General features: G+C 40.6%; 1 protein-coding gene across 1 annotated transcript in view; it reads right to left on the bottom strand.

Moving 5' to 3' along the window:
- RAD50 (RAD50 double strand break repair protein) overlaps positions 1 to 14610 on the bottom strand; it is a 101729-nt gene that overhangs the window by 6966 nt on the left and 80153 nt on the right. The window contains exons 18-22 of the mRNA XM_018563226.1: positions 12150 to 12242; positions 11953 to 12066; positions 10148 to 10275; positions 9417 to 9641; positions 346 to 431 (exon numbers count right to left, since the gene is read on the bottom strand). Coding sequence (XP_018418728.1) covers positions 346 to 431; positions 9417 to 9641; positions 10148 to 10275; positions 11953 to 12066; positions 12150 to 12242 — 646 coding nt within the window. The remainder of the gene's footprint in view (positions 1 to 345; positions 432 to 9416; positions 9642 to 10147; positions 10276 to 11952; positions 12067 to 12149; positions 12243 to 14610) is intronic.

The raw sequence follows: 14610 nt of genomic DNA, 5'->3' as shown, positions 1-14610 counted from the left end.
GTCTGGATCTGCTCAGCTGCGTGACTGACAGCTGGCTCTGCCTATCTAGGAGGCAGAGCCAACTGTACCCACCCCCTCCCCTGTACGTTCCGCCAGTCAGCGCTGGCGGATCGGGGGGAATCCAGCCCCTCCCCTGTCACGGCAGAGAGCCGTGACAGGATCGAGAGGTGAGCAAATGCCGGTATGTGTTCGCTCACCTCCCGATCTACTAAGCTGACCTGTGACAGTCTCATTGTCACAGGTCGCTAGAACTATGAGGTGAGTGAAAAGCACTCACCTCATAGTTCTCCTTTAAGCAGAAACTATGTGTTTGATTATGTCTGATAACCAACAAAATTCAAGTACCTTGCCCTCGGTAGGTGCTGCGCCAAAGATCACGAATGATCTTATTGATCTCTTCCATCTTCATGCTATGGAATTTCATTATGGCTCTAGCAAAACAAGACATAGGACAGCCTGATAAGACTCTGATCATGCATCATTGTAAAAACATGATTTTTTGTAATTACTGAACAGTAATTCGTTTCTTGAAGTTCATGAAGGGATATAGGATTTGAGATGATTGGTGTTATACTGCCTCCTCCAGAAAATTTGGAAACTGGCAAAAAAACAAAACGTAATTGGCCAGCCAGGTTTACCTCTCCTTCAACCAGCATGCTTCAGTTTTATAGGAAAGCAGAATTTAGGAGATCATAAACAGCAAACAAAACACACACAGCTGGATCAACACCTAGATCACCACGTATATCCTTATCCTCCTCCTTCCTCCTTCCAGCAATTGACAATTACGGAACTCAGAATAGAAGAATAAGAGCTCCCATTGTGTAGTATCTTCATAAAATGTTTTATTTAAATACAAATGTACTTACAAACAATAAAATCAGACAAGCTCAGCAGTGATCTTTGTAGTGGAAATCTGACACAGGAAACAGTGATAGCCCCGTCCCCTACTCTGTACCCTTTGAGTAAGTCACATGACTAAACGCATCAGTGCGTGGTACCACTGTTTTCTGTGTGAGATTTGCCACTACGAAGATGACTGCTGAGCTTGTCTGATTTTATTGTAAGTATACAAAGTTTGTTGAACCATCAAAGAAAATTGGGACAGCACACCCCTAAATAAATAACAAAAGAAATACCATTTTTAGGTGTCACATCCAGATTAAATAGGACACAGTTACATACAAAAATTCTCCTAATCAGTTATAGAATAGTTTTAACAAAATCTTTATTAAAATTACATGATTTAGAACATATATAAAAACAAAGTAACAACATATTCCAGAAAGCAATATCTTATCCCAAGGCATAGCGCCCCCCTGAATCACACGTGCACATTATATACAGTCTCATCTATTTTCATAAGATGCTTATCTTTTAACAATATCCATAAATCATTTTTGTTTGCCATAATGTTTCTGTTTAATTCATGCTTTAATGTGCAGTGAGTTCAGCCTTCAACACGTTTCACCAAGAGCGTCGCCTAGGACATAACATTTTTCTGGCAAATAGTAGTGAGTCCATCCACTGATCCAGGAAACCAACCCCGCAATCCCAGGGAGGCGGAGAGAGGAGAAGGACACAAAAATTGGCCCGTCTTGGCTGCGCACGTTACATGCCGGATGGTGCAGCGAGGGATCATTTCAGAGAGAGTGGAGGATGCAAATGGACAGTTCGCCTGGGAGGATTTACTTACCTCGGCTTATTTTATGTATAACATTAAGGTAAATATTGAGGGTCATTCGATGCCCCCAACTCAACTATCCCTGCGTGTTCTTCTCCTCTCTCCGCCTCCCTGGGACTGCGGGGTTTGTTGTGATTTTATTGAAAGTACATTTTTGTTTAAAGTAAAACATTTCATGAAGATCGGTGATTCAACAGCAATATCGTTAATGCTAGCAATCTTGAAGCAGGGTGGTAAACCGGACCTTGATAAGAAATTCGGTCCTTCTGCAAGAGCCCTCTGGGTGTCTGCCAGGTGACAAGACCAGCATGGAGGTCTGCTGGCCTGAGTGGAGACACAAGCATGTTGGATGACATGAATCAGGGCAGGGAGCGGAGTTCTAGCTCATAGCCCTTGGACACACGTCTCTTACCAAAGCATCCATACTGATTTCTGACCAGGTGTCTGCAAACGTCAACAGAAATTCCCCACTTTAAAAAGTGAGGGTGACCCTTAATGCCGAAGACATGTCTTCAAGCTTGGAGGATTTTAGGGGGCCATGTCTTGCTGTTGTACTGGGCTCAGCTCTTAGGTCTGATTTTCGAGTGAGAAGGCTGAGGGACCTGAAAGAAAATATTTTTTGGCTTCGGAGAGAAGAAGCTTGTACCGCATCAACAAGAGCTGATATGGTCTCTTTAAAGCCTAGCAGTTAATTCAGCTGGCTGAGACTCCCCAGGAACAAAATAGGTACTTGTATGTTCCTAATACAGACAGAACTTCTGCTGCAGAAAGTACAGAGGCATCTTAAGCCATAAGTATGTCAGATAATGAGTCACAAGGGGAAAATGCATCTGAATTCTGATATAGCAATCATAGTTGCAACTAGGCCCAAAAAAACCTGCATGCTTAAACAGGAACAACTCAATAGTAAACACTAGGCAGCACCTTGGTTTACCTTGAACCAGCTTAGTAAGCAGGAGGGGTTAATTGGTCAGAGGTGACCAGGTCACTCTAGGCGGCAGCAAAGACTAACCAGGAAGTTAACCACATGTCTCTTGCAGATAGGAGCAATGGTGGGAAGAAGCTACCTTATGCTATGAAAAAAAAAACAGGAACAGAATGAGGAGTGTGTTGATACTACACTCAAGCTGATGATACAGCAATAATTCCTCAGTGTACTTATCATTTTCATGGAGACCAACGAAACAGGGACAATGACATTTAAGGTGCTAAGCAATAGTAGTTCCCATTGTTCAGGTCCATGTGAGCACTCATAATAGCCAATAGAGACTGGGCACCCCACAGACAGTGCAAGGGTTCTGTACTCGAAAGACAATCTGCAGCTAACCCAGAACCAAAAAGCCAGGATAGCACCACTGGTAGAGCCCTTTGCCCGAGTGTCACATTCCCGGGCAACAATCCATTATTCAGTCTAGTTAAGTCCAGATACAGCCTGCAAAAAGGGCCCCCAGGATTAGCCAATCTGCATAGCTGCACAGGGAGCTCAGATCAGCAGAGTGCAGATGAAGTTTTGGAAGAAGAAAAATTCTTCAGAAAAAGAAAAATTACTAGTAAAAAATAAAAAAAAAGATGAAACTTTTCTCAATAGAGAAATGACCCTCAGTCTCCAAGGACACAAGCAAAAAAGAAGTGGCAGGGGTTATACATTGCCAATAGCTTTTTTTTGTTTGCCAGCATCCAAATCCTCCTGAAGGCAGCAGTATAGGTGCATTTAGTTTAATTGCATTAGGGAAAATAGATGCATTTAGATGATCAAATCTGCCCCTGGATGCACAGAATTCTAAGTGCATGTAAATGCAGGTATATTTAGGGCCCATTTACAACAGATGCATTGGGGCTGCATTGGAAAACAAAATGACCAATGCCAGACAAGACAATTTTCCTTGTCACGAATGGACACTAATAACACCACTGCGTTGCAGAAAAAGTATGGCATGCAGTACTTTTTTTCAGCACAGGGGGGTACATTTGTGACATTTCAAGTTCTTAAAAGAAGTACACAGTGTGATGTGCCGGGCACCACATCAGTTGCTGTGCTACAATGGCTGGTATAAATGGGCCCTCAGACACAGGAGATTGTGATATTGGAAGTATATGGCTTGCTTATACTGCAGGTCAATTAAATACAGGTTACCTCTAATAAACAGCATGTAAAAAAAGATAAATAGATTCTGACTTATAGGCAGCTGAATCTATATGAAAATCTCTATTTTTCCGGTAAAAGTAGCACTTGTACTGTGCCGTTCTACCTCCCAAGATTCATTTTTTCCAACTCATGTGATGGGTAATCTCACTGACCAACAGCAGGGCCAAGCTCAAACTTTACAGGAGATTAAGGTTTGCATGTATATGCCATGTCTAACTCTGGATCTACCAATTGGATTGAGATGGGTTTTGCCTAGGATTATGACAGGATTACTTCAGGCATGTCATTTTTATATTTGGGGTTTATCCTATGTTTAACATGGGATATAAATTGTAGAAACTGGGCTAATAACAAGATCTCAAGGACCAAATGCAGTATCACTACCCAAGGGTCCTACAGCAAGGAATTCCCTTAGTTTCATAAGCCAATGAGTTAACAGAAGAGTTTCAATTTAGCGTTTTACTTATGAAATATTCCTGTATAGGCAACAGCTTACAAAACTAACAAGTGTGATACCTTAAGATAAAGACTGTTCACTATCTAGGACTTAAATAAAATAAAGCTAAAATACAACAATGTTAATGTTGCCTGCTAAACAGAAACTGCCAAAATGTCATAAATTCAGCTAAAAGCACTAGCAACAGAACGTCTTACAGGTTTTTAGGCAGCTGCAAAGTTGCACCAATAATTTCAGATGTGCCTGTGCAAAAAGATCCTTAACATAAACAATTGGTGATCCCTGGGGAGCAGAAACAAACCCCAAGACAGTCATTCAGGTAAACCCGTCATGAGAGGAATACTGACTGAATGAGAAGAGATGGCACTCTATTCAAAATCAAGAAAAACTGTTTTGGCTGAACCCAAGCTTTAAGCAATTGTGAATTAAAGTGCATGAATGATGCTTATCTTAATACAATTTTGCCATGTAAAAATTCCCTTTACTTGCTCTAAAAATCCTAGGTCACCGCAAAGTCAACTTGAAACTGCAGCACTACAACATAGTCCCACACTCAGCTTTTAATACAAGGTTCTCAAACCACAATGTTTATCTGTAATGCAGTCAAAGCACATGACTGTGATATGTTAAGTAATGCAGGTACATTACTATAACAATAGTTATGATGTAAATTAGCACATAAAATAAAAGTAAACATCTTAGGTAAACAATGAACTCGTAAGCACTGAATGGCAGGCAGGTTTGTAGCAAAAATGTTAAGTAAAGCAACGGATAACTACCAAAAAAGTCCTTTTAAATAAGAACTTGTCTAATAGACTGTATTAGACGTGATGACTCACAAATCCCAAGACCCCCGAAGTGGAAGGGGAGGCCAACAGGCCCACAAAACGAAGGGAAATCCCCAGCTCAGACAACAGCCTGTAGTACCTTATTACCAAAACTATTATCAGCAGAGGCCCGAACATCTACCTCGTAAAACGTAGTAATGTGTGAACAGAAGATCAAGTGGCAGCCTTACAAATCTACAGAGCAGATGCCTGATGCCAAAAGGTTCAGGAGGCACTGACAGATATGGTAGAATGTGCCTTGACAAGAAAAAGTGAAGCCTTACAAATAGCAGAACAGCCATGCACATTGACCTGTATAATTTATCAAGAAATGGTGGAACGAAAAGCAGGGGAAATTCAGGCGAAGAAAGCGAGTTGAATCCAGATTCGACTTCTGAAGGTTGAGTATCCACACAAAAGTTGGGGTGAGACATCTATCGGGCGGCTTAATACCTGACCCCATGCTGGTTATGATGGATTATGTTGATTGGACCAACATTCACCATATTTATTCCCGGATAATTTTTTTTACAAGTCATTCTGAATTGAAAAAGCTTGTCAGATGACCAGCAAAATGATTTTACTTTCAATATTTTTTATTGAGTATTTAGACATTTAAGAAAAATAAAAAAATATACAGTAAAATCAGTTGCCTTGATTTAATTTTTACAGATTAACCATGGCCTGGAGGAATGAGAAACTTCACAGACTTCCCTACATTATTCAACCAAACATTATTAGCCAATTGTTTTGGAAAAATATAAACGATGGGGTCAAATTGGGTAAATAAATACCGCCCATGAAATCGCAAAGAAACTACCATACCAAAAATTGCCTATAGGTGAGCTTTTACCGCTATCAATTTAGAGTTAACAGTGATTGACGGCCCTAGAATGACTGCTCGCACTCTGATGTTTGCAGTCATATGTGACATGTCTGGCGCAATTGTCGTTTTCGCACGTAGGTGCACCAGACGCGTGGTTGCGAAAATAGAAATACATTTTTTTATATATTTGACTTCTTTATAAACTTTTGTTTACACTTAATTTTAAGAGGCAAACAAGCCCCCTATGTGATAGCACAGAAACAGTGACAGCTCCTCTTTATGGATACATCAGGGGTCTATTAGATCCCTAATGTCACCTATGGACCCCCCAAAAGAAGCTGATGAAGCACAGATTATGCTTCACCAGCTTCATTTCATGATTCACTGAAACTGAGAGTGAGGTAGTTATTTGGCAAAATCCTTCATTATTGATGACTGGATGAAGATTTTTTTCACACACGTTATCTATGTTCTCTTGTCTACGATAAGCAAAAAAAACCTTGTCCCTGTGATATCAAAGTCCAGTGAAACTTAATTTCCTCTTCCCAACAGTCAGATATCAGGTGTTGAAGATGTGCAAGCGAATTAGGAAGTTATATGCATATATGATAGCTTACCTACCCCCTGCTAATGCTTCCTCTGTCAATACTACTGGGGCATCTTTACAAATCCAAAAAAGGTATCCTAAGATACTGCTTCTTAGCAGCACAACAGGCAATTTTCCCACAACTGAACAAAACCAAACTGCCTACTTTAGAGGAATGGATGCATGCCTTGATAACATTATAGGCATGCACCGATACCAATACTAGTATCAGTATGGGTGTCGATACTGGGCATTCTCACGAAAAATGCCCCGATACTTAAAGCCGATACCGACACTTTAAATGACTTTGGGTGCCGTAAGGTCCCGCCTTACAGAGGCCGTTTACAGCGCCGGTCCAGCCACACATCTCTTCTCTTCCGCCACCCGCACAGCCATGGGGAGACCCCGCTGCCCGCTCGGCCATGGCGAGACAGCACGCTCAGTCCTGATGAAAATGGTATTGGTGCATCCCTAATTATGACTATGGAGACCCTGGCAGCATCTAAACAGAGCAGGTTCTTTTAGACTGAACTCACCCACATAAGAAATTCAACCCCTTTAAAATTTAAAGCCTAGTACCTAAAATTAACAGTTTTCTTTCACTACATATATACGTTAGAGGACTGCATCTAAAAAGCAAGACTAAGATTTGAATTCCTAAAAGCCCCTCGAGTATAGAGAGGCTGTAGTCTATGCTTTAATATCGGTGTTTCTGCTTACTCTATATGTCTTACTCTATATGTTTCTTGCCATTCTGAGACACTAGGGATAACATCTCCAAGATGTTTACTCTCATGGACCTGTGCTTTCTTCCCGTGGAAAAAGTTTTTGATTGCCTCAACTTAGTTTTTTTTTTTCCATAGCTCTCAGCAAAAATAAACTAAAACTTTAACTAAAATCCTAGCACTCTATCACACATCATTAGTGACTATCAGAATCTATAGCATCCTCTCAGACCCCATTTCCTTTTGGAGCAGTTGGCGATAGTAAACAATCAGCTTCTCTTTTCAGTTTGTTCAGCTAAGCTTAGAAAATGAAAGATATAATCTGATTGGCTGTCATGGGCAACTGCTCCAGATTTTGTCTGTTTCAGTTCTGATAAATGACACTCTTTGTAAATTAACTAAGGGGAGCTCAGTCTGTCCCTAGTCTTCCTATAGTCAGTTTATTGTTACTAAAATTGAGAGAGAAGCATGGTAATTATTCTGAGATATGCTGTATGAATATGAACACAAACATAAAGAGGGGGTGTTCTCAATTTTGACTGCAAACATAGATATACACTTTAAGTACTTAGAAACCCACCTCTTCCCTCACCTAGATATTTTATATGAAATCAACTATATGAACCTTATTAATTCTGAATAATCAGAAACTGAAATAATGGTGCAAATCTAAATCAAACTTCTCTATACCAGCCCATACTCCAAAACAGGATGGTGGTGTGGGCTTGCCTCACACAAAACACGACTACAAGGTGGCACTACTAAGGCTACTGAATTGGATGTTTTATGCCTCACATAAAACTGTGGGTTCAGATTGAAACTCTCCTCGCCTATTTCCCCTACATCTCACTCATGGATACCATAGGTTGAACTCGATGGACATGTGTCTTTTTTCAACCCGACTAACTATGTATGTAACCTCCGTCCATTTGCTTAGCTCAAAATTATTTTCCCCTAAGCATGCCACTAATACTGCAGGTATGGGAATCTTACTCGCATTCCTCCTACGTAGATCCTATGACCCCTGTATTGGTTTTAAGTGTACTAAGTTCCCCAAATGAACCAATGAGCAAGTTGTAACTAATTAAAGACTAAAGATTCTTACTTCCTCATTTGTGCAGCTTTCATCTGCCCCATTTCTTTTAACAGATGCTCTCATTCCTGTTCAACCTTCTTCAGCTCCTCCATTCGCCTCCTAAGGGTTAAGTTGTCCTGGAGACATCTTTCCTGGTTTTTCCGAAGACTCATCTCATTCTGGTCCGTCAACGTCACCTATGACCATCTAACCATTTGCCACAACTTACTCTACTGTCCATTCTAGCAGGCTCTATTGCCTCTGTTAATAAAAACCTTCTCAGGTTCTCCTTACCACTGCTAGAACAGTCATACCCACGCAGTGGAAATCCAAGGTATTTCTATCACTTAAGGAATGGATGGAGGTAATATCATATCTGAACTACATGGAAGAACTAATGACCAACTAACATGATCATCCAAACAATATTAAACGATTTGGAGCAACTGGCTATACTTTTGTATTACAGCACAATTAGACAACCCACTCCTGCTGTACTCTCACCTTCCACACTCCGGTAAAGTTACCCCCCTCCTCATTCTCACTTTCCTTCCTTACTCCATCACTCTTTCCCTTACTCCATCACTCTTTCCACTCTTACCTACTCTCCATGTCTGTGCCACAGGACATTAAATTCAAACTTTTTTACAAATGTGAAATATTTCTTGTTTATCTGGCATGGTCGGCAGTGATTGTTCGCCGTAGAAGTGATTACCCAATCTCTGATCAGTTTTGAGTGCCATAGAGCCTTATCTATAAGAAACCCTGATTGAAATATTCTGTGATCTGTATTGTTGGAACTTCACTCTATTCTTTCTTTAACTTTAAAAAAAAAAAAGTGTGTGGTTATAACCACGTTATACCATAAGAATGATCTTCTGATGGCTGCATTGTTATGTATGGAAGAAAAAGACTTCAACTGCATGGCCATATAGACCATAGTCTTGCCCATGCGTGCTTCAGAATGGAGGTTAGTGTAGAGAAGGGATCTGTATTACATGTGAGTATTTACAAGTACAAGAAGCCAGGGAGAAAGAATGCAACAAAGAAACTTGACCATTTGCATTAATGTGAAAAAATAAATACTCACTGGTCCAATGTTTTATAATAAATGTCCAGGTCTTTGTTGGCCAACTCTGTGGTTCTCATAACAATCATCATCTCCCTGTGCTTCTCTTCAGCATCTTTGTACTGGGGTTCCCGAAGTTCTTTCTTAAACCGCATGATTTCGTCCTCAAATCCTTTCTGACGGCCTAGAGCCAGACTGTGGTTTGTTTTCAATGATTCAATTTTATTTTCCAACTCTTGATGCTCACTAAAATGTAAAAACAGTTACAAGAATAAATGGACCTTAAGTTGGGCCTTTTTTCTTTTCTTTCTTAAACATACCAATGGTGGCTTCATTACACACAGCTTACAAGCACTGGACTTTGCTGCTTTATATAGGTTGATGGCTAGCTGAAAACACTCTAAAACAAAGGCACTTTCCACAAAGACAGAGAATGTGAAAAGTGATGCTGAGATACTGTATTACAGCTCTCCTTAACAGCCATTATATCAGACAGTCTTTAACTGAATGTAACGTAAAAACATAGGGCAAGGAATGTGCTTACTTTGAGGTCCCAACATAGGAAAATTGCTAGACAATCTTTCTGTAATTTTGTTCTTTATAGTTCATTATAAGTGGTAAAATCCTGTCATCCATTTTTGCTTAAGTTTGCACACAAAATGCCAAGGTAAACTAAGCAATTAACCAAAATGCTAAAGTAAACTTCTTTTGAATGTTTTGTGATAACTAATCAAAAGACTAAAGATTCTTACTTCCTCATTTGAACAGCTTTTATCTGCCCCATTTCTTTTAACAGGTGCTCTCTTTCCTGTTGAACCTTCTTCAGCTCCTCCATTCTCTTTCTAAGGGTTAGGTTGTCCTGGAGACATCTTTCTTGTATCTACAAAAGTTGCAGAGAAAACCAACATAAAGCAAATCTGTTCATTACAAAAATGTTGAAAGTCCTGCCTAAAAGCAGACACTTAAAGATGTATAATATTACCTTAATTAGCTAGAAAGCCTCTTCTGTGCCGGACTGATTATTTGGTGCTGTTACTGTGGCCTGCCATTCCCTAAATTTATTGATAAGATCCACCAGCTGTCACTGCCTGTCCAATACAAATACACTAAAAAGCTACTGCAGCACTCATTGGACAATGGAATGATAGCCGACAGGCCTTGGTTATAAAGCCAGGCTCTAGAAACAAAATCAGAGCGGTGAACAAAATAGGTTTATCTGGCTAATATAATAAATGTAATATCTGGCATTTTGTGGTGTGTAGGTTTAGGCAAGATGTTTTATTTTAAAATAATCAAATGCAGCTGTAATATGAGTAAATGTACATACATGTAACTAATTTTTTATAGCATTGGGGCATCCCATGGGCCGTAGATAGGGTGAATGCCTCCTTTCACCTTTGGACAGTGCGTTGTTTCCTTGTTTTTCAAGAGGAGCTCCTGGAGAGCAGTGTACAGGTCCTCTTGTCCTCACCAACCATTGAGCTCCAGGATGAGCTTTCTTTCACCCGTACCGAAAGAAAGCTCATCCTGGATATTTGAAAAATCCTATCCACTTATCCCCCCCTACTAAGTGGCATAAGGCCACAGGCAGGAGCTCTAGGTGTTGGATGATAGAGGAATTTGTCAGAACGGAACTGTGGTTGCAAGCTTTGTGCTAAGTCCAGACAGCAAGGGTCTGACAGACAGCCATGGATACAACAGCAGTTTGCATAGCAGGACCAGCTAAAGAGAACAAGGCCTTAAGGAGGGCTTCTAATCTCTTTTGCACAGGGTCCTTTAAAACTGGGGCATCCTCGACAGGAACAGTGAAGGTTTTGTTAAGGTAGGAAATGGCTGGATCCACTACTTGGGCTGCCCATTTCTAAAGGAATAGGGTATTGTTGAGCAATGCGCTTGGGTGGGACATTTGATTCAAGGTGAAGCCAGTCTCTGTACCAAATGGGCTTCAGGAACAAGTGTACAGAGAAGGTCTAAGCAGGTTTGGGCATTTTTAAGGAATCCAGACTGGTAACCCTTAGGATAGGCTGACAAAGTTTGCTTTAGATCATACAAGGGATAGGCTGACAAAGTTTGCTTTAGACCATACAAGGGCATGCCACGTGAAATAGGATTGAAATGGTAGCCTTAAGTTTGGCAGAAATATCAGCAGAGACTAGCAAAAAAACTAAGGGTTGCTGGGCATAGGAGGGGTTATATTGGGACTGCCCATACAGATTTGTTTGTCAATGTCCAATCATCTGAAGGTAGCTGCATATAACTATGGTTATGTGCTCTGTCCTCCACTGTACAATTAGGAAAAATATTTAAAAGTTTAACAAGTTTCAGCAGAAGAAACCACAGCTTAAAGCTTACTGCAAACCTGTCCTGATACTATAGGCCATAGATAAAATCACAACACAAAAGTGAACCCAGACAGGCATGTGTACATGTATGTACACACATGTATATGCATAAAAAATGTTTTAATAAAAGGTAAAGTTAGAAAATTTAACCAGCAAGCAACAAGTATACATATACACACAGTATATATAAAAATATATATATATGAAGTACTTACTTTTTGGGTATCAATATCCTGTCTAATAGTCATCATGTCTTTGTTAATTACTTCTTTATGCTTTTCACAGTCATTAAGACGTGTTTTTAAGTCCTGCAGCTCAGTTTCCTTTTGCTGTAAATGAAAGAGATATAAAAACTCTCAGTAGCACAACCTATCAATTGTTTTACCTCTCATAAATAAAAATGATCAAGTACCTCTTTGAATTCTTCTCTTCCATCACTGATATACTTTTCTATATCTCTTACATACAAGCTGATCTTTTTAACTTTTTCTTTCATATCATTTAGCTGCAGAGAAAAAGGAGAGAAAACTATTTACACAAGGAAGCGAAAAATAGAATTTTTGTACTTATCATAAAATCCTTTTTTCTCACTCATTGTAGGACATAACGAGAATTGTAGATCTGGAACCACTGGGGTATAGTGTCACCTGCAGGAGAATTGTAGATCTGGAACCACTGGGGTATAGTGTCACCTGCAGGAGAAGGATGCTAGATACAAAAAACAGCCTAGGCACAGGGTCCTGCTGGTGGTCAACCCTCACCTGCTAGCAATAGACTCAGTTAGTAACAAGCATATCAAAATGCCACCTGCAAAAGCTTGCAGCCCAAACTAGCATCCGCAGATGCAAACACAATCTTGTCAAATCTGGTAAAAGTACCAACAAAAGACAAAGAGTCGGCTTAGAAAATCTGAGAAACTGAAGCCTGATGACGAAAACCCAGAAAACGGTTACCGTAACTGGAAAAGGAGGTTCCTGAAACCTATAAGTGTAAGCCCGGACAATAGTCTGTCTAAACCAACATATAGTGGCAGAAGAGGCAACTTGACTATTCTGAGAGCAGCCTATGACAATGAAAAAAGAACCAGTATAAGATAAGACACCATAGCATTCAAATAGACCCCAAGTGTGTGAACATCATCTAGGCAGTGCAGGGCTCTTTCTTTGAAATGAACGGGTTTTGAACAGAGGGAAGGAAGAATGTTATCTTCATTTAAGTGAAAGGAAGAAACCACCTTGGAGACAAATGAAGGCTTAGGATGAAGCACAAACTTATTCCTATGCAAGACCAGAAAAGAAGACTTGCATGACAGGGCAGCCAACTAAGACAGACTCTGGGCCAGAAAAAGGTGATCTTCTAAAAAAGAGCTAACAGGGAAAGCTCTCAAATGTAGGTTGTCGCGAAACAGAAAGCACTAAATGCAGGTGCCATTGGATCAACAGGGGCCTAACAGGAGGAAATATTGAGTAACCCCTTGCACAAAAATACGAACCAGGGTGGCAAATGGCCATTGAAAGAGAATGGCTCAGGTCAAAATCTAACCCTTATAAGTCTAACCCTTCATTCACCCCACATTGGAGAATAGCCAAAATCCTGGCTGTGTATTAGATTTATGGAGAAACCTTCCAGGACTCACATAAGGTGAAGTATGTCTTCAATGTGGGGTAATATATCTTACGAGATGTAGCTTTGCAAGCCATAAACATAGTCGGAATCACTGCACTGAACATACTCTGTTTAAGCCAGTCACTGTAAAGCAGGGTGGAAGATGGGACCCTGAGACACAGGGGGCGTTCACCACCAAGCAAATCCCATCTGAGTACCATAGATTTCATGGCCAATTGAGAGTCACGAGAATGGGCAAGATTTTCAGAGCTTCTATGCTGCGAAGAAGGCACAGCAGAAGTTTCACTTGTGGAAAGGCATACATTAAAGTAAACCAGTCCCACAGGGACACCATATCCTGGGTTCCGGTCACAAAGCAGTCCATGGGAGATGCCAAAAAATCCACATTAGGCATTCCCCAACAAAGGCAAAGTAGATGGAATACCTCTGAGTGGAGAGACCTCTTAGCCAGATTCAAGTTTTGGCGAGTTAATTGGCCTGCCAGTTTTTGATACACGTAAATGTTCCAGAATGTGTCTTTCAATCCACACAAGGATTCAGACACCTCCTGCAAGTCATGCTTCTTGCACCTCCTTATTGATTGATGTAGGCCATGGCCTTAACATTATCTGGCCGTACCCTGACCAAAAAGCTGTGGAGGAGGCTGGCCAGTGTAGGAGAGACAACTGTAGGGCTGCAGCTAACGATTATTTTCATAATCAATTAGTTGGCCGATTAATATTTCTTCAAATCAATTGGCTGGATTAAAAAAAAAAAAATCTCTCCCCCAACCAACTAACTGATAATGAGAATAGTTGCCAACTATTCTCATAATCAATTATTATTAATTTAATCGATTAGTTGTTGCAGCCCTAGGCAACTGAGCTCCAGTGCATTGATTGGGAGAGGCAATTTTTTTTTACATGGTAGAGGGCAAGGGAGAACAAAGCCCCCATATGAGATAGGCCTGCATAGTTTGACTTACATGGAATTTTACTGTTTAGTAACAGGGAAGACCTGTCCCATCTTGATAGAATTTCCCTCTAAAGATCCCGGGTATGAAGCTGCACATAAGGGACCTCTTCGAAGAAAGCAACCGTCTGACCTACAGTACCTGCATGAAGAAGCAAACTGACATCCACCGGCGAGAACGCTTTCCCCGAGGAACAAACACTCTGGCCAAGTTCTCTCAGGAGAAGACGGTCCGGGTAGCCTATATGACTGAAATCACCAGCAACACAACAGTGCCAAGTCTGGGGCCGGGATCT

The sequence above is a fragment of the Nanorana parkeri genome, unplaced genomic scaffold (genome assembly GCF_000935625.1).
Source record: "Nanorana parkeri isolate BGI_ZX_2015 unplaced genomic scaffold, ASM93562v1 scaffold643, whole genome shotgun sequence".
In the NCBI taxonomy this organism is placed as follows: Eukaryota; Metazoa; Chordata; class Amphibia; order Anura; family Dicroglossidae; genus Nanorana; species Nanorana parkeri.
This window is presented reverse-complemented; position numbering and strand designations above follow the sequence as displayed.